Here is a 20,144-nt window from a genome sequence, read left to right on the forward strand (position 1 = left end):
AAAAAAAAAAAAAAAAAAAAAAAAAAAAAAAAAAAAAAAAAAAAAAAAAAAAAAAAAAAAAAAAAAAAAAAAAAAAAAAAAAAAAAAAAAAAAAAAAAAAAAAAAAAAAAAAAAAAAAAAAAAAAAAAAAAAAAAAAAAAAAAAAAAAAAAAAAAAAAAACCAAAAAAACAAGTACAGCGGGTAGCTTACAAACATTCACAATTCATTTGAAGTAAATAATCTAGTTGAGTGCACAGTGCCATTGAAAGAGAAAGGGAAAAGGAAAAAAAAGAAGGGGAAAAAAAGCAAAGAGTTACCTTGAAAAAATAGACTGGAATTATATTGCTGGGCAGATCAGAAATCCTCATCCCTGGAGGAAAGGTCTGCAGAAGAACTGTAAAAGGCACTGGTGGTATTAAAGTTTCCCATTACATCGATTTCTTAAAGAGCCTGACTAGAAATATTCACATTGAATATAAAAATAATAATAATAATAATAACAACTTTAATACATCTGGAAAGTGCGAAAAATCCGTAACTCCTCCCTCCCCGAACACGGAAAGATCTCAGGAAAAAAAGGAAAAGAAGAAGTCAGGAATTTCAATATAAGTCTCACCCTTTTGTGACATATTTATCCTTTGCCAGGGATCATGGAGTACAGGAATAACATGGGCAACAAGAGCAGGGGGGATCTGAAAGAAGCTTCCTTACATTCAGCACCATACAAGGCACACTCAGTTCGCAAGGAGTTGGAAGACCAAGGACTCAGACGACAAAAATAATCTTCCTTACAATCCACCAAGGGAGTCCTTGATCTCCTCTTTTGAGCTGCATTTGGTTTTGCAGGTTGTACATTTTTTTCTTCTTTTTTTTTTCCTCTCTTTCTCTCTCTTCACACAAGATCGAGTCTCTACCAATCCAAAGCGAAATAAAACAAACAAACAAGAAGTCTACACCAAATACAATGACAGCATGGATACCATGAACAAGTTGTGCCGAATCATGAGAGTCCTCAGCTGGTGGGGTGGGGATGGGGTGAGGGTCAGGTTGGGGTTGGCCGAGAAGTCCTATGTTGAAAGAGGAGAGGGTGAGGAGCCATCCAAAAATATTAATAATAAAAATAACAATAAAATTATAATAAATACTGTCCGAGGCACTGAGAGCTGCAGCTGGGGCTCTGGATTGGAGAAGCTGAATGGATGGATTGATGGATGGGGGGGTGGCAGAGGGTAGATGGGTTTTCTGGCTGCCAGTGTGTATGGAACGGGGGTCAGGGGCAGCGGGGTATGTATGTGTGCCCCTCACTGGGTGCCAGTGGCTGCAGCGCAGGTGGACAGAGCCCACCCGGGCAGGCAGTAGTAGGGGTAGTAGTAGGACGGCTGGAGGGAGAGCAGAGAGGGCGGCCGCAGCACCTCGCCGGGGTGGTACTGTCTCTGGTCGTCGCGCACCAGCACCTTCACGGCCACCTTCTTGGCGGCGGGGGCGGCAGCCAGGAGGTCGGCGGCCATCTGCCGCCGCTTGGTCTTGTAGCGCCGGTTCTGAAACCAGATCTTCACCTGCGTCTCTGTGAGCTTCAGCGAGGCGGCCAGGTCGGCCCGCTCGGGCCCCGACAAGTAGCGCTGGTGGTTGAAGCGCCGCTCCAGCTCGAAGACCTGCGCGTGGGAAAAGGCTGCGCGGGAGCGCTTCTTCCGCGGCTTCGGCGCTGCCGCCTCCTCCTCCCCCGGTATCAGATTCCCGCACTTGCCCGCTCCGTCCTCCTCGTCCGGGGGGCTGCGATCTGCGGGCAGGGCGAGAGCACGGCGGTGAGGGCAAGCAGGCACCGGGACAGCCGCATCCCCGCTTCTCTCGGGGCCCACACCCGCGGCCAGTCCGCAGCGACGAGGCGAGCGGGGATCCCGCCGAGCCGCTGCCCGCCCCGACAGCCCCCGTGGGGCAGCCGGGGCTCCTCGCTCTCCTTTAAGCGCTGGGCGCCCTGGCTGGCTGCGGGCTCAAGCTGGCCAAGGGCCCTCCCCGATCCGCCCTCCCTCGCCCCGCGGGACACGCTTCGGGGGCTTTTCTCCCCCGCTCGGTACATCCCGAGCCCGTCGCACAACCCCCGCGGGGCCAGCGGAAAGCCACGACCACCTCCCGCTCCCGGCCCTCCGGGACCCTCCCGCCCTCCCCACGCTGGTGCGGAGGGGCCGCACCGGAGCCGCCCCTACCTGAGACGGTGGCCGACATCTCGCTGTCGCTGAGGCCGGCGGCGTCCCGCTCCGCCGCCTCGTGGGGCTGCGCCTCCTCTGCCGGCCGCCCCCCGACCGTGGCTTCCGCGGGGCGGGCGCTGCCACCGGCGCCCTCCTCCTCGGAGCGCCGCTCGCCCTCGGGGTCCTCGCTGAGCGCCGAGTCCGAGTCCCAGCCCGCCGCCGTCCGCGGGGCCGGGGCGCGGGCGGCGGGCGCGGGGAGCGGCGGGTCCTCGGCGGCGCCGCACAGCCGCCAGCCACCGGCAGCCTCCGGGGGCGGCGGCCGCCCCGCCGCGTGGCGGGCGCGCTCCTCCTTCTTGTTGAGGATGGCCTGGATGGAGAAAGGCGTCAGGGCGTTGCCGCCGCGAACGGCCATGGCCCGGCGGCGGGGCGGCCCCGCGGGTGAGCAGCGGAGCGCTCCGCGCTTTCAGCTGGGCGACCGCATCGCCGGCCGCCGCCGCCGCGCCGGTGCCGGGCCCTGTTCTGCCGCCGGGAGGGCGGGCGCCAGCGGGGGCAGCCTCTCTGCGCCACTGCCGGCCCGCCCGCCCATAGGGCCGGGGCCGCCGGGGCCGCCGCGCTGCGCCGGGCGCCGCCGCGGGTCCCTGGCGGCGCGGGCGCTGCCTCCGCCCCGCTCTGTCCCGCCCCTGCCCGCCCTCCGCTTTTTCTGCCGGCGGCGCCGCCATCCCTCACGGCCGCCTGACAGCGCCGGCCCCGCGCCTCCCCATTGGGCAGCGCCCGCGCGGCCCGCCCGCCCATTGGCTCCCCGCCGCGCGGCGATGCGGCCCCGCGGGGCGCGCACCGCCCCTTAACCCCTTTGAGCCCGCGGCCCGGCCCGGGCGGGCCTGGGGGGCACCGACCCGCTCCGGGCACAGAGCGGCGGCCTCCGCCTGGAGGGAGTGGGAGCGGAGTTCCAGCGTGTTCCCCTCTCGCCACGCGGCTGGAGCCGCTCGAGCCGAGCCGGGCAGCGAGCCCTAAAGCCCAGCGGCGGGGAAGGGTCCGGTCCCAGCGGGGAAAGTCGCGGGGACGGGACCAACGCCACGGGCTTGCGGGCGTTGCTGCGTCCTGCCGGGGAAGGGCCCCGGGAAACCCCTTCTTTGGGGTCTGTGGCGGACCGCGGCGCCAGGCCGATGTGGGGCTCTGCGCGCTGCGAGGAGAGCGCCCAAGCCCCAGCCGCTCTCAGTGTTGGGGTGAACGTAAAACAGCCTCGGCCGGTTTTGGAAAATGGGCTTTTCACCACTGCGTTTGTTTAAAAACATGGTCGGGTTTATATTAGGGACGGTCTTCTGTCCATGGGGCTTTTAAAGCCCGTATTAGGATAACAATTTCTCTCTTAATAAAGACTCCTTTCCCTGAAACGATGCTTTCCCTGAAAGAAAACGGCCCTACACAAGAAGCTTTTTGAAACTATTATACGCATGTGAATTGTATGTGTGCGACTCGTTGCCAAAACAACAATATGCCCCCAAGCATCACGCTTTTCTTTATTTCAAATATTATTGGCATTCTCGGAACTAACAGAAAAATACCGGCAAGGGTATCAAGCAGGTACACGAGAAATTAAACTCCTGCGCTTCGCGATCCGGGGGTTTTGGTGCTGGGAGAGCCCGGCAACGTAAGGAGCTAGAGCATATAAAAAAGATTCCCGAAAAATTCGGCTTTGCTTCATGAGCCAAATTCCCAGGGTGTCATTGGGCTTCTAAACAGGCGTGTGGCCACCGCCAACACCTCCCTACTTAATGCCGCAGAGATGAGCGTCTATTTGCAGTAGACTACGAAGCGACGGTAATTGATTATCAACGACTCTGGCACGAATTAAACGTTTTCAATCATAATTCTTACCCAAAAAATAAATTAATAAAATAAACAATCCCTATTTCATACACAGCACGAAGCCAGAGAGCCCCTTTGCGGGACTGAGCGAGAACAGGCTTTGTCCTCCTGAACAAATTCAGACTGTTTTAATAACTTTGCTTGGTGTCACTCATTATCCCTTTTTACCTACGTGTTTCCAAAGAAAGCCATCGCTTCGATACCCAAGATTTCGGTGTCACGATACACTCAGAAAATATCCAAAAGGGATTTTTTTAAGAAGTGGAGGAAAACAAGGGACGTCTAGGGAAGCTGCGAGAAATCCGCTTACGAGAAGATGCGTAAGCGTGTAGGAAGGGTGCTCTGTACGGGCATTTCAAGGGGTTCTTAACAGCCAAGAGATGAAATTTGGGGTATCAGAAGAGATGCGTGGCCGCAGACATGGGGACAGAGGAAGGACTTCCAAGGGGAGAGGCTGGAGGTACGGATCGCGGCAGCGGTGGTTTGGGTTGACGGCTGGAGAGGAGCTCGGGGCACGGCAGAGATGGGGAACTCCGGGCAGGGCTGGCCGGGGCAACGTCCCGTCGTGCGTGTCTTTTTTTGGGCTGTGCTCAGGTGCGGCAGAGCGCCGAGCTGGAGGCAGAGCGGGGGGCTGCGGGGGCCGGGGAGCGGCGGGAAGGAGGACGAGGCGCTCTCTCGATGCAACCGAGCTCCGAGCTCCGGCACAGGCAGTTTCCAGCCCGCGAAGACCCTGGTTTACAAGGCTTCGTGCCCAAGCCGTTGAAAATACCTGCAGTTAGTTTACAGCGTCTGAAACTGTTTGCTAATTTATTTAGCTCTTCCTCCACCACTTCATTTTCTTTTTTTATTTCTCATTTTTTTTTTCCTCTCCTGTCTCCCAATCTATCTCTACGCCCTCTTTCCGATCAGAAAACCGCTGTTTGGGAGAGGAAATGCCTGGGAAGAGGCCGGGAGGAGAGGAGAGCGAGCGGCAGCGTGGGTAAGGCGCAGGGGATCGGTGGAGGGAGGCCGGGCAGGGCCGGCGGGCCGGAGCCGCGGCAGTCGGGGGCCAGCTGGGTGGTCCCGCCTCGCCCGGCCCCCAGCCCCGCGGAGGAGACGGGCAGCAGGAGGGAGGGAGGAAGGGAGGGAAGGATGGGGGGAGAGCGGCGGCCCGGCGCTGCTCCACGCTGGCCGCCCCGGTGGAGGAGCGCTGGCAGCCGGCTCCGGGCTGCCCTCCGCGGGGGCAGCAACCACAGGGCAGGGTCTGCCCGGCCGCGGCGTGCGGGGGGCATAGGGTCCTCTCCGAACCTGTGCGAGAGAAACTGTGTGCAAACTCTCCTCGCTGAAAAGGCTGCGAGGGGACGTAAGGAGGCAGCGGTGTAGGCAGCCGAAAGGCATGGTAGCGCCTGAAACGGAGATGTCTACTGGGGCACGATTCCCAGCTTGCCTCCACCCCTAACAAGGGCTCCGCATTTCCCGTGTCTCGCCGTTTGGAAGCGGCCAAAGGCTGTAATATACCTTGTGGGATCCGCCGTTTCACAGTCGTGTGTTACACTGAAGCGGGGAAAGCCCGAATCTCGCTGTGCCCCGTAAGTGCCTCTCCCCGCGCCCACGGAAGACCCCCGGCTCGCTGCCCCTCGCCCTCCCGCTTCCCACCGGCGGAGCCGGCCCGGCCCTGCCGGCGGCCGGGCTGCCCCACCTAGAGGCGGCCCCGCCGCACTGCCCGGGCCGGGGCTGCCCTGGGGCTGGGGCTCGGTCCCCACACTGTCGGGGGAGCCCGTCGGGTCCGTGGTGACATGGGGGCTGGGGTGGCCGCGCCGTGTGGAGACACAGGTGCAGAGGCACAGCCCTGTCCCAGTACCCAGTGATAAAGCATGGTGTGAGCCGGACAGCGGGAGCAGAGCCTGCCTGGATGCAGCGTGAGGTGGCTTCTCGCAGCCACCTGAGCCGTTTTGCTGGCCAGGTGTGAGGGAGCTCACCCACAGAAGCACTGCATCTGGCATATGGGGTGATGAAACGGGGAAGGATGTGTCCCGCTCATGGGCAGCTTATGAAAGCCTCTTTATCACATGTAAAAGTGCAAACTTAAAAAAGCCATTCTGAAGAGCACACACTTTTTACACAATATATAGCGTTGTATAAAAAGACCCAGATGTTCCCCTGGGTGGGAATGGATTGCACTGGGAAAAGGAAATGTTATAAACTTTCCTTCAGGGTAGGATTTGCCCAGTATGGGAAATTAATTAGTGGTGTAGCCTCTATGTGCCAGCTCTCCAGCAGAGCCAGGCTAGCTTTGCCCTCCAAGCTCTTCTCAGTTCTGAGGCAGGCCAAGAAGTTTCATGACCAGGGGCTACTGCCCTCTTGGCAGCACTTCCCAAAGCCTGCATGGTGGTAGGTAATACTTTTGCCATACCGCATTAGAGGTGATCTTTTTTCTCCTAGACAGAAGCTGCGTCCCCAGACTTGTTCCTAGTCTGCCTCCTAAAATACTCAGAGCAAAGCAAATCATTACTGAGTTTCCCGTGGGTCTTCCAAGGGCTTAGGTGGAAGACGGCAGTGTTACAAACAGTGCTTCCTTCTACAAGGAATTTTAATCCCCTGTGACTCTGTTGGTGATGGGGAAGATTTCGTTCATGGTTTTTACCTTGGCTGTGCTGCTCTCTGGCACCAAAGGCACATAAAAGTGTCCTGGACAACTTGCCAGTTTTGCTGGAAAATCTGTTTTTTGAACAGGCTTTGACTCTACTTCTTAAATAACAACAATTTATTTCCAACCAAATGTAACTGTAACTACAGAGTAGGTGACAGCTGTACATATCTAAACCACATTCCTACCAGGATTTCTCTGTGTATTTTGTGAGGGACCTCATGTAAGTAACTGCTGCAACACTCAGTCTTCAAACTGCTTTTTACAATTGATGTCAGGATCCTGTGTTGCTGCTGAGTTGTCAGCTGTAAGATGCTTCTGGACTTCAGTGAGAGAAGGATATACTTTCTACAATTAAGAGAAAAACTGAAATGATGTTTAGAATCCAACTGAACATGTGTAAATATAATGCTGACAATGAGAACTTTAATCTCACTACATTGACAACCTTTTAGCAAATTGGCTCAGTAGGTTTTAATAGCTGCTTTACAATCCCCTTTTCTGCTCATACTCCTTATATGGGGAAAAGCCCACGTCCTTTAAGGCTGGGAGGCTCAAACACAAACACTCCTATAGGAGTTTACAACCAAACTGAAAGGAATGCTTGAATCTTGCTGGTTGCATATATACAGTGACAAAATTTCTTCCAGTTTGATTGCTCAGAGATGCTGTTTCTGGGAAAGCCAACCCAAATCTCCCTCTTGCTGCTTCATCTTTACACTGAAAACTGAAGTGTTGGCATGCAGAATACCAAGCATGAAAACAAACCACCAACATTTCATTTTACTACACGGCAGTTTCTTCTGAATTATTCTGCCTTACAGACCCTGAAAAGGAAAAGACATACAGCCTGTCTCGCAGGAAGAAGTGAAACTGTATGGTTGTGTCTGATGCTTATTCTGCCTTACAGACCCTGAAAAGGAAAAGACATACAGACTGTCTCGCAGGAAGAAGTGAAACTGTATGGTTGTGTCTGATGCTTAGTACCAGGAGGCAATGAGCTCTGTGCTCACTGAGACCCCTATCCCACAGCCACCTTCAGGCACGACCAGCTTTTGAAATAAATCTTCTCTTTGACTCTCTCCTTATTTTTATGCTAGGTTTCCTACTACTCCAGTAATTGGCTGTATATTCCTCATTTTCTGACGTGTTTATCTGGAATAATATCTGCAATAAAACCTGGACAAGATTAGCTTGTTTACTAACAAAAAGCAAACCAGCATATCCAAATGGCTAGGTGCTTCTTATTGTAATTAATTAAAGCTTTTGTAGCTCCTGTATTTCACTTTTTATCTTTTTCATGCAATTTTAAAAGGAGGGAGCAGTCTATTTATTTGCAGTCCCTGATAGAAAAATGAAGTAGAAACAGATCAAATTACTTATGTCAGAGTAATGTATATATTAATCTTCCATGCAGTATCTGCTACATCTACTGGTTTTGAACTTTCCCTAATTATTTACTAGAACATGTTGATGACTATTCACTGTAATACAGTAGATGCATTTACTGTGTGCAAGTCTTTAGGCTTTTAAGAACACTCCTAGCATAGATTAATCATTTGATGTTTATTTGGTACAACATCATATGAGCTCCAGGTTTCCTTTACCATTGCTCTTCAACCTATATGCAAGTAATGACGTTAACTATTTTGTTTGAAATAGTTGAGCTCACTTTTAATGTATGATGGACTAACTCGATAATTAAATCAATGACTACATTGGCTTAACATTCAAATATTTTTATTGCTTCTGATGTTTAGGTAAATCATGTAAGCCTGACAGCCTCTCAGTATACTGGAACTGCTTACGTTTCTAGAATGATTTCACATCTTTGTCTAAGAGTCACCTCTTTACTGCCAGCAAATTGATAAAATTTTATATTAACTTTTCTATCTTTTTATTATTCATATCAGGAGTAGACAGCTATCAAAGGTAAAGTCTGGAAGTGTTTTGGGACTTATCAGGTATAAATTTACACAGATCACCAATTACTCAAAAATTTCAGAATCTGAGATTAGGAATCATTTGTTTCACATCCTCCTCGCACTGAGTAGGAAGCCTAACCTGTGGAGATAGAATGTGGCATTTCTGTGCCTGTCTAGAGCAGCCTCCTGCCTGCAGTGCTGGATGTTGGGCTGGTGCTCAGAGAAGCAGATCTGGCTCAGGAGCTCCAATACTGACACAGGTGTCTTAAACACAATGTGTTTCAGAGATGAGAATTGTGGAACAACCATCCTGTTTTGGATCCAGGCTGATGTGATTGAGTGCATGAGCCTAAGGGGAAATCAGAGGCGTGAGTGCACCAGGCAGTGGCAGAGGGTGATGGGTCTGGTCCCTGGGAGCACCCATCCTGCTGTTGAGAAGAGAAGGAAGACAGGCAATTTAGACCAAGCATCTCACTCTGTGGAAGCTCTGTTCTTTGAAGGGACCCCAGCCTCTCTGACAGCTCTGTTGGAAAACGAGTCCCTCAGCTCTACATGCGTTGTGACAGGGGGTCCATGCCTGTCTGCCTTGCAAGCTCAGTGTTGACTTGCCACGATCCACGCCTGATAACCTCTGGTGGAGCAGCCAAGCCAAGCAGTCTAAGTGTGGAGACCTTGGATCCAGCACTGAGTTTATGAAGTTAGGGCAATTAGCAGGTTCACTATGTGAGTTGTTTCCACTGGCAATGATTTTGTATGTACAGTGACTGTACATTTCATCTGAACACAGCTTTTACATTAAATCACTAATTCTTTTGGCTTGCCCAGTCAGAATACAAATACTTACATAAACTTCACAAATAAATTAGTGGCTCTGTTTTGTTCAGTACACCTGCAGATTTAATTGGCTGCCTGAAAATAAGTAAATGATGCAAATTGTCTGCAGGCAGTACAAGTATTTTTCATATTTTCTGTGTTCCTTAAAGAAAAGAGACTTTGAGCATGTCAGTTGTGGATGACTGCAAACAAGAACTTTATCTTGTCTTTATGATGCTCAGTTCTCTCCTCTCAGAATTTCTGTCTCCATTAGTGTTGCCTTTGCCTAAATTTAGACATTCTGAGTTAGGTTGTCTCAGGTTGTCTCCTGAGTAGGTTCTCAAGGTATTCCTGTCATAGAAGTAGGTATTTCTTGAATTTATTCTAGGCACATTTTGGGATTTACCTAATAGAAAAAAAAATTATTAAGGTAGGTGCCAGATGACAAATAAAAATGTGTAATATGAAAAAAGCAGTTTGCACCTTACCTTACATGAAGGATTAAAAATGAGATGGTTGAAGAAGTCTCCAGTAGGAAAGGATTCCTGTGACTTAGTTAAAAACTCTTGTGATGTGAGATGGACCAGCAGAAATGCAGGTAGACAAAATATCAGTTATAGATCCCTTGAAAGACCAAAAAAATCCTTTTATTTATTTAGATTTGTCACAATAAAAGAATGCAGAAATCTGCCTGCAAGTAAAACAGGGAAGTAGAGTTCTGTCTGGAAGGACATTTTGGTAATACTTCCAAGATGGAAAGTTGTGATATCCTGCACTATGACTGAGGTTATTTTTATCAGGACAAATGAGAGGTTTCTGCTCTCCCTGCTTTGGAAAGTGGTTAGTGTGTGGTGTAGCCTTCTGGTGCTTCATAATATTGTCTGCATTTTACAAGAACTGATTAACAACCCCATGCTTTTCTCCAAGTACTCTTAGTGTTCCAGCCCTGTACAAGACCATGACAAACTGCTGCCTGTAGGAATCATTAAAATACAGTGTTCAGTCAAAAATGTTGGTATCAACTGTCCTTTCATATCTCTGGGGGACTCCTGATGTGGCTATACTCCTTTCACACAATGTACACTTTTTGCAACACTCTCTGTCAAAGGCTGTTTTGCATCAGATAAGCTCCCTCATGAGAAAATACAACTCAAAAAAACGAAGTGTCCTTCTTCATAACTCCAAAACGATGTTTGCAGTACAGTTTTCTGCAAAATAAGCAACAAAGCCATTGTAGTCCAACATCCTTGTACTGTTGTGATGATAGTCTTGGTAACCGAACATCCCAGACATGGATGATGTATATGCCTATGGATCAGTCATGCCCATATTGATACTCATATCTCTGACTGTGCCCATAGTTGTCATTATGGGGACAAAAATTTACCAAAGGCAAAGGACCTTCATATACAGTAATAATTCATTGTCAGGGTTTAATTTAGCTGTATTAGTGTGTCCTCAACAGGTAACTGCTGCCATAAGATGTGTTGACCCTGAAGTCCTATGAACTGTTGGCAGGCTCTGGAAGAGCAATAGCCTGTTGACACCCTGCTGTCTATGGAGGCTATGGAAGAACTTCAACCTTTCAACCCCAAATGCCGTGCTCCTTGGTCTGCATATGGCCAAGTGCACTACTACAGCTCCTAGGGCTGATTTCTAATACACAGTGACTTCAGAAGCAGGCCTGGGCAGCTTGTGTAAGTGTTTTGGTATAAGGTAACAGTTGCTTTTACAGAGAGTATATTAAATGTCAGAACACCTGGATAACGAGATAGAGAGATCCTTTCAGTGAGGAGAAGAGAAGACTAGCAGCTACAGAACTGAGAAGTAGTTTGTCATCTACAAATCACTGCCATGACAGGGATCTGTGTATTGCTTTGTTCCAATAGCCCTCGCCCTTTGGACATGGTGTGTGGTACTGGTACTTCTAGTGAGTATCACAGTGCTATTCCACTTAATAAACTCCTTTTTAAGAAGTGTTTATTCTGAGACTCATGATAAGACCAGCCCATGAATATATTGGGATGTTATTGGCTGTAGCTCGCTTAGATACGTATCCTTTATCATGTGACTTAGCATCTGGGCTCCAGCAAACACAGAGAATTCCCCCATGCATTTTCTCCAACAGGAAGAGAATTTAATAATTTCTTAAAAGGACAGGCTTTATTTTCCCACCTGCTGGCTCAGCAGGTGTCTGATGTTGGGTCTGTCCCACTTCTTGTTTGTTGGGTCCTGGAAGCCTGGAAGGTAATTCCAGTCACATCAGAGTCATCTGCAAGGAATGAGGAATAAGGATGGCTGATGAAAAGGGGATTATGATTGTTCTAGTTGATTTTTTCACAACTTTATTCATCTTTACTCACAGAGGGTGGTACAATTAAAGGCCCCCTAAGCAGAGTCTAACCTGGTTCGATGTCAGTACCTCCATGTACTTTTGTCATCCACAAAAGTTCTTGGTAATGGCAAGAAGACTGAGAGGACGGAAGAATGGAGATGAAGAAAGGACTTTTTAAGAAATAAAAAGGAGGACAAAGGCAGGAGAGGTCATATATGTCTGAGTATGCAGCAAACTGAGGAGGGAAAGAGGAGTGGGAACAAAGAGAGGTCTGAAAGGGACCCTGTGAGAGAACTGAAGTGCATGGGAGGGGAACAAATGGACATCAAGCAGTGAAAGATGGGCCAGATGAAAAGTGAAGATAGAGGGAATTAGACTGGAAAAGTGCTAAAAAACAGGAGGATGGAAAAATGAGGGAAATGAAGGATCTAAGCAAGGAAACCAAATGGAATGGAATAGATGACTTCTATTAAACCACAAAATGTAACTTATTACACTTGAGAAAAAATGTTCCTCGGAAGTTTGGAGTGCCTATGAACATAGACCCACATTCCCAGATGGAATTTAATATTGTATCTGTAAACATAACACTAGGTTGATTTAGACCTATGAATGCTATGCTACACAGCATACTCATGGATACAGAGTTGAAAAAAGGTGCTCCTGCTGGAAGTGGTGAATCCTGCCTGTGCTGTGCAGTGCAGGAGCTCGGGAGGAGCTGCTGAATGGGCAGCTCAGGGTGCCCGAGAGCAGTGGCCCCAGGACGATCGCACGCCAGCCGCACCTTGCTCCTCTCTCGAGCCCTTGTGAATCTTGTCTAACCTCCCCCCCCGGCTCTGGGTGTTCCGGGGACAGGAGGGGGATCCTGCCCGTGCCTGCCTGTGTGCACCGTGCCCGCTGTGCTACCTGGCAGGCACCCGTTGCCATCTAGTGGCTATTGTAGGACTATCTGTGCCTGGAAAACAAGTTTTTTTCCAACCAAACTGCAACCTAGAGAAGATTCAGACGACTTGCCCCCGAGGCCTCCCGAGTGACTTGCACAGAAGCACAGGGTTTGAGATGGGGCACACCTTTCTGTAGCACACAGGGTTTGGCCTTGCTTTGCAATCAGGCAGTTACTCACCTGCCATCTACGTGTGGATTTTACATGAGGAGAAGGCTGGGAAAGTCTCAGAAACAAAGAAGACCTCAGCCCTGCTGAGCTGGCTCCCTTACAGGCAAACAGGAGCTCAGCAGCACCAGGATCTTCACCTCTCACTTTTAATGATTCTGGTCAGATTATTGTAATAAGATGAAAGTTTACTCCTATCATATTTTAGTATATTCACCCTTGCCAGATCCTAACCAGACCAAGACAAAATACTCTACTTGATGGGCAAGCACAGAGCAAATACTGGTCCAATGGATATATTTCCTGGCTTCAGATCACCCCTCTCCCCTGGTCCATGAGAATAGAAGAGATGATGCAGAAGGACAGTTTAAGACTGATGCTCTTGAGCAAAACCAAAAGTAACTGGACCTGTTTACCCTTTTAGAGACCTGCCAGTCACCTTCCCACTTTTTTTTTTTTTTTCTCAGAAGAAAAGAGTTGATAAAAGTTGAGAAAATTTGATAAAGATGTAAAAAGAGGGAGAGAAGTGAAGGAGTGGGATCTATGAAGTGTTCCCTGTGTTCACGGGTGTCTTTGAACAATCCCATCATCTCAAGAAACCAAATGGACACATCTTAAGAGAAGAATTAGGTGAACATAGTTGGAAAACTGAAATACTGCTCCCCTCCCCCCCCCATTATTTTTTTAGAAGGGAGAGAACTATGAAAGAATGGAAGACTCTTCCTTCTCTGTCTCATGGAATGCCTCAATACAGAACAACCCCACACGCATTACTGTGGTAGCATTTACTTGTCTTTATGTTCAATTGTGATGGATTATTCCATTTTGGATTATTGCCACTGTGGTATATAATGATAGTAGCAAATATTATCCAATTGTATTTTAAGTACTTAGCACTTATACCCTGAGCCTATTGCTGTTTTCAGATGAAAAGCTTCCCTAATTTTGAAAATACAACAAAACTGCATGAACATTTATTACGAGGTTGTAGTGGTAACTGGACAGTGTTTTGTTCGTGCAAGAAAAATGAAGGTCACTGTAAGTCTGTAACTGCAAAGCTTTGTGCATGTTTTATATGGCACAGCTGCCTTTCACTTTCTTGGATGCATTTGAAGAGGCTCCTTGTGTCTGCTAGCTCCAGGCTAAGGCAAACTAATGTATACATGCAAAGCATGACTGCAGGGCAAAAAATCTGAAGTCTTTGTATGAAAAAAAAATAATAGATGTTTCAACAATGGACCCTACCCTTTTATTTTAATGCAGAATTATTTCCTTGTTTTATATATTTATTTCAAAACTTAAGAAAACTTTGCTTTATGGTTTTTTTTTTCTAAATTGAGGCTTTCATGTTGTTCTTTTTTTTTTTTTCCCCCCCCCCACTGGGGAAGGAGAATATAGGAGACACTGAAAGCTGAGAACAAAAATGGATTTGACTTTTGAAAACAGAAAAGTAACAAAACTGGATCAAGAAAAATGCAAACCTTCAGGAGGTAGGACCCTGCCATAAAGAGATACGGTCATAACAGGGAAACAAAGGTACAAATTACATCAGAGAATTTCAGGTTAGGAAAAAATTTGTTTAAATCTAATCAGCAACAAGAGTTAGGTGACATGGGGACGGTGTGTGTGTATGTGTGTGTTTTGCCATCACTGGAGACGTGTAGGATCTGGTTAGACGTCACATATTTGGAACAACCTGGAGCAACCTGCCCACTGGATCAGTCAGTCTTTACCTCCTCCCATGAGAGTGGATATTGTGCAGGTGACTGGCAGAGGTGCTGGTGCCAGACCTTCCCAAGGAAATGAACTAACTCATTACAGCCTCCAGTCCCCTCTCTGGTAGTTCCACTCCACCTAGTGCTGTTGGCAAGCAGGGTATGGGAAGGGCACGATCTCCACTGCCTCCCTGGGCTCAGCAGACCTTCATACTTAAATTTGGAGGCTCCTCTTGTCCACTTTCATGCCAGTCTTTGTCCACTAGCTCTCCTCTGATCCAGAAAAGGAGCTGGCATCTCACTGGGAGTGCACGAATCCCATTTTACTTTGATTAGAGCTTCCCCAAAAGAGTATTTCTTGTGCTTGAGGGCTGCATAGAGTTCTAAGTTCAAAATTAGCTGAAAGAAGTTTTATCATCAGTTTAATTTTTTTTTTAAGTGGCTTTATGTCGTCTATTTACTTAGCCAGAAAAATCCTGGATAAATAGAGTTAAATAAGCACTTTATTACTGAGCAATTCTTAGCTCTTGTTTATATAAAAAGAGCAGAGTGAACCTATCATTGTCTGAAAGGAAAGTCACATTCCAGACCTCTGCTTGTTTTGGGCACCAAAGCGAGAATGACTATTTAATTTTAACATTTTTAAGTTTATATACTGGAACTGATATTGGAGCATCATGAATGTGATCACAGAGCATTTTTCTTTTATGTATTCCTCTTTATTCATTCATCTTATATGTGATGTTGACTTACATAAATCATTGCATACAGTGTGCGACATGTTACAACAAAATCTAGAAGAGGAAAGGACATCATTAGACTGCTGAGTTGTCCAGTCCAGTAGGACTGATAGCTTTGGTACTCCTCTGTTATTCTCAGTTACATCCTCAGTACCTGCGCAGAGGCACATCCAGTGCCTATGTTGTCTGGCTGTGTGATCAGCAAAGGTACTGAGTTTAAAAATATGTCTCAATTTTGGTCTCTTCATGTGGTTTACTAGTGAGAAAGGGTCCAAATTATTCTGAAATATATTGTAGAGCTTTTTCTACTTTAGCTGTATTCCCACCAGCCAGGTTAAGAGCTGACCTTTGTGTATGGCTTAGCTGGAGCCACATATGAACACTGTCCTTCCGTGAGGAAAAAGCCCTGAGCTGGGCTCACTGGGACTGCAGCAGGTACCTGATCTCCAAACCGAACTCATGACTGACAGAAAGTCATATTTCCCCTGTGGAAATCGTAGTGATTTTCAGTGTATTTGCTGACATTATGGATCAGGGCTCTGAGACAACTTTTCTGTGTTACAGGGTAGCTTAGTTGCTGATACAAGGCGTTGATAGTGAGGGCAGAGATGCACACCCACAGTACACCTACATCTGACATTCATTGTTAACTCTCAGCAGTTATGCATAACAATAAATAAAAGCTAAGCTAAGCTAAGCGAACAGCAAGCATGGGCATGACATTATAGTCACCAGTCCTAGCAAAGTAATTCTAGCAATTCTTCAGTACTTGCTTTTCACCTCTGCTTTCTAGTGTGTGTCTGCTATGCCCATAGCATCCTGTAAACATAATTATATTGTACTAATAAAGATCTAGATCTCAGTGCTATCAGGGACCAGCAAAGTAGCCCTCCTGCACAGCCTAGGACATTGGTTGCCTCTTTTGTAATTTCTACATCACATCCACACTGAAGTTGCAAATTTCACGAGTGATGGTTGAGAGATGTTGAAAAAAATGCTACACCAAAAGCCAGTAACATCTCCTCTCCTGGCTCCTCCTTTGCCTTTCAAGTGCCAGTATACCTTGTTGTCAACCCTAAACAAATACCCAAAATAAAACCTCATTGTTGGTGATGCTTTTTCCTTTCTATAAAGGTTTCCTTTTGAGTAACTTTCACTTAAGCTGTTTCCCAGCTAATCTAGTTGAAGATGTCCCTGCTCATTGCTGACCTTCAAAGGTCCCTTCCAACCCAAAGTAAGGTTTTCTGATTCTATGAAAACTGAGCTTCCCTGGCCTAGACTGAATCTCTAGAAAGCAGCAAGGGGAGAATTTCCACAACACTGAGGCCGCCCAGAAACAAGAGGCCTGTGATTATAAAAGGATTTACATTAATAATAATTAATATTGTGATATCTTCCTAGGAGGTAGATATGCATTGTGTGTCACACCACATCAGCAGGAATCCTTCATGGTGCCCAGGGAAGCAGTGAGGCCAACCAGGTGACTGGTGAAAGGTCTGAGCTGGACAAACAAGCCTTCAAAGTCTGTTTAACACCTAATTTGGGGTGGAAGGGGACGCCCGCTCCTGTTCAGGAGCCACAGACATGAAGTCTACCTTGACATGGAATGAGGTGGTGGTACATGTATGACCCCAACATCCATTTCCTCAATATGCTATGGAGTGGAACAGTCATCTGCAAAGTGACAGTGAGACCTTGTCCTGCTTCAGCAAGTAGGGCATGCCATGGGATATGAAATATGCTAAGAGAAGAGAAAGTAGCACCTACCTTTGGATACTGCACAGCCTCACCTTCCTGAGATGTAAGTCCTCCCATGCTCTAACCACAGCATAAAATAAGCCTTCTTCCTTTGTGTCTTTGCAAAAAAGGCCAACAAGGTTCCATCCTTGGTGAAACCTAAGCAGATAGATATCATCCTCCAGCACCACATGCTTGTCCTTGAGGAGCTGATCCTAGATGTTTCCTTCAGGCCAGTGCTGTCAACTTCCAGGACAGCTTTGTGGATTCCATCCGAGAAGCTACGCTTTGGTGCTTCATTTGGATTCCTAACTTCTTTAGGGAGCCAATTGGCCTAAATTCAGATGTTTCAACATTAGGTCTGGTTTAAACTTTAGCACAACCTCAACATATGTATCAGTTTTAGAAATGGGGCTCTGGTTTCTAAAGGAGCTTGAAAAGTCTTATCCCATATCAGAATTTAAGGCATCCCTCTAGGGATGCTTTAGGGAGGAGCTGTCACACCGTTTCAATTCATTCCACTGTTAAACCACCTGAACAGCTGAGAAGTGACACAGAATAGTATAATTAGTTTAAATTTCTCTGGCTTCACCTTGCGAAAACTGCATGACCTCTTCTTGGTACATGGTAGATGTCAAGGATCCCTGAACAGTTGGATAATTCACCCTTCTTGCAAGAAGCCTCCTTATTTTGTCACTAGAAAAGATAAACCCCACAAATCACCTCATTGTCCATTTATACACCAAAACTTGATACAGAGGTACCATAAATGAACGGGAGAGCTAATGGTGCACCTGGATGATCAACATAAGGGCACTCCAATCCATGGTACAAGGGTAGGGTGATTTCACAGCCCCTCTCTGCCACATGGCCATCTTCTTTTTGCAGGCAGTAGTATTTGCACAGCCCTATAGGCAGCTAGTTTAGTTTTTAACGTGGTCAGTTTACTAATCTACAGTTTTGTTTTGTAGAGGTAATTTCAAGATTCCTGGTCCAGCAGTCAACTCAGTATTGGCATGAAGGAAGGCACTGGCCAAGAGGTAGAAGAGGGAAGGTGAAAAGTGCCTTGCAGTCACAGCTTGATCATGAAACCCCACCCTAGGCTAATTAATTGCACAGTCAGTGCCAAAAATCTATTCCTGCCCTACTAAGTTACGGCCATTTCAAACCATATTTTTCTTCCCTGGTTGTTTGGCAAGAGTGTTATGTTCCTAGCTTTAAATACAGCTATCTAGGGACTCCCAGAGAGACATTTATTTTTATTATGTTTTTCTTTTGGACTTTATTTGCAAAGCCAAGGATAAGAACTAAAAAGCTGAGATTTGAAAGAGAAAGGGGGCTTAAATCAGAAATATCCTTTCAAGGAATTCTAGTGAAACATCAGAATCTTGAAATAAAGACTAGAATGTAGATAAGATTTTCCTTGGTGTTTAAACTTTCGTGTTTTAGTAGAAAAAACCCCACTCTGTTTGAAACAGGCCCCAGATTTTTGAGAAGCTGATGGAAGTAATGAAGTGTGATGTACATAGCTGGGACAAGGAATACACAGGAAGAAGCGAGCACAGTATCTTTAAGAAGCTGCCAAGACCTGCAGAAGGCTGACATGGGCAATTTCCTCTGAATGAAGCTACAAGCAAATGAAACAGATGGAAGGCTGTTGAAATTGAAGGTATGAGGCTTCTGAGCTACAGATGAAATGAACAAGCAGGCAATGTTGAGAATAGCAGAGTTACCAAGAGTTTGAGGTAGGTGTGTGCTATCTGCATGTTCACATCACATGTTCACACTGAAAATTGTAATGGGAAGTGAACAAAAACATACCAGCTACGTTCACTCTTTAAAATATAAACTGGTAGCTTTAAGAAAATAAAACACTGCTTTGGAAGTCACTCTGCATTCCAGCTTCAGGGCAGCAACTCTCTTCAGACCAGTGACTCTCAACATCACAGACACACACCATCTCTTCCAAAAACAAGGGAGTGACAGAAGTCTTTGGTAGCAAATGACCTTTTCCTAATGCAGAACTTGATACAGACTTTGGCCACTTTTAGTGCAGACATCTAAGCTGGTGTTGGACTTGCATCACAGTGAATACCCTGTTCATTGTCACTGAACAGGAGCACTTGCTGCTCACAGTTGCCAAGTTTTATGGGACAAATTTTTACTGATTTTCTGTACAGATGAAGGCAGCTCACAACAGTGAGTAGCCTCTGAGAAATCGGGGCCAGAGGTTGTCCTGTACAGGATGGTCTTGGAACATAGGTTAAGAGAGAAGAAACAGTAGATTTGTGTTTGGGATGGATGCCAGAAATTAACCCTTGCCTCCCCTGAGAACTAGGTGCGTTACTAGAGAAGCTGTTGGGGTAGAAAACTGAGGTATTCAGAGATCTGCCAGCATCAGCAAAAACCTTTCCCCAGTTGCTGAGTGCCCTTACTGACTTTGGATTAGGTTCTAGAGGGAAATTTCACCAGTTGCAAGAGTTACAAGCTTGCCAGACCCCATCAAAAAATGAAAACTGCAAATGAACTTTTACTGGTGACTCTTTACTGGTTTAAAAAAACGCCACCACGAAGAAAAACAGCTGAACAAAATCCATTTGTGTGATTTAATATCTATATAGTACATAACCCCATAGTATTTTAGGTTGATAAATGTAAAGATGTGTAAATAGCACTAGAAATATGAAGAGATACTGAGAGGTGGCCAACAGTCAGCTGGTAACATGGGTGGCTGAGGTATGGTAAGCAGGACTCAAATTCCTAGTCTGTAAACTCAGCAGTTCAACTCCATCTCTCCCAAACCGCTTTCAGGACATTCTGTTTCATCGCGGTGCAGGATGATTTTTTTCCTGACCTCTCTAAATTTGCACAGGTTAGGAAAGTATCATTGCTTTATACATGTATCAAGATTCAAGCTGGATTAGGAGCCTAACTTCCAAATAAGAGGCATGTGCGTGACTGTGGGGAAAGACTGGAGTCTTCCCATGTGTCCTCCTGCCCTCCCCCTCCTTGCAATTGTCTTTGATGGGCCTACATATGGGCCTATATGATGGGCATTTGATATAATTTGCCCTAAGATAAGAACACCAGGTGGGAATTGCAGGAGGAACTGT

General features: G+C 47.1%; 1 protein-coding gene across 1 annotated transcript; it reads right to left on the reverse strand.

Moving 5' to 3' along the window:
- Positions 1–1,199: 1,199 nt before the first annotated feature.
- NKX3-2 (NK3 homeobox 2) lies at positions 1,200–2,575 on the reverse strand. Its single transcript, XM_027891240.1, has 2 exons — positions 2,182–2,575; positions 1,200–1,757 (listed from the first exon to the last, which is right to left on the reverse strand). The coding sequence occupies exons 1-2, from the start codon at positions 2,573–2,575 to the stop codon at positions 1,282–1,284; spliced, it is 870 nt and encodes a 289-aa protein (XP_027747041.1). The 3' UTR covers positions 1,200–1,281.
- Between the last annotated feature and the right edge of the window lie 17,569 nt (positions 2,576–20,144).

The sequence above is a fragment of the Empidonax traillii genome, unplaced genomic scaffold (genome assembly GCF_003031625.1).
Source record: "Empidonax traillii isolate 1590-97213 ecotype Southwest subspecies unplaced genomic scaffold, ASM303162v1 scaffold312:size2399984, whole genome shotgun sequence".
Lineage (NCBI taxonomy): Eukaryota > Metazoa > Chordata > Aves > Passeriformes > Tyrannidae > Empidonax > Empidonax traillii.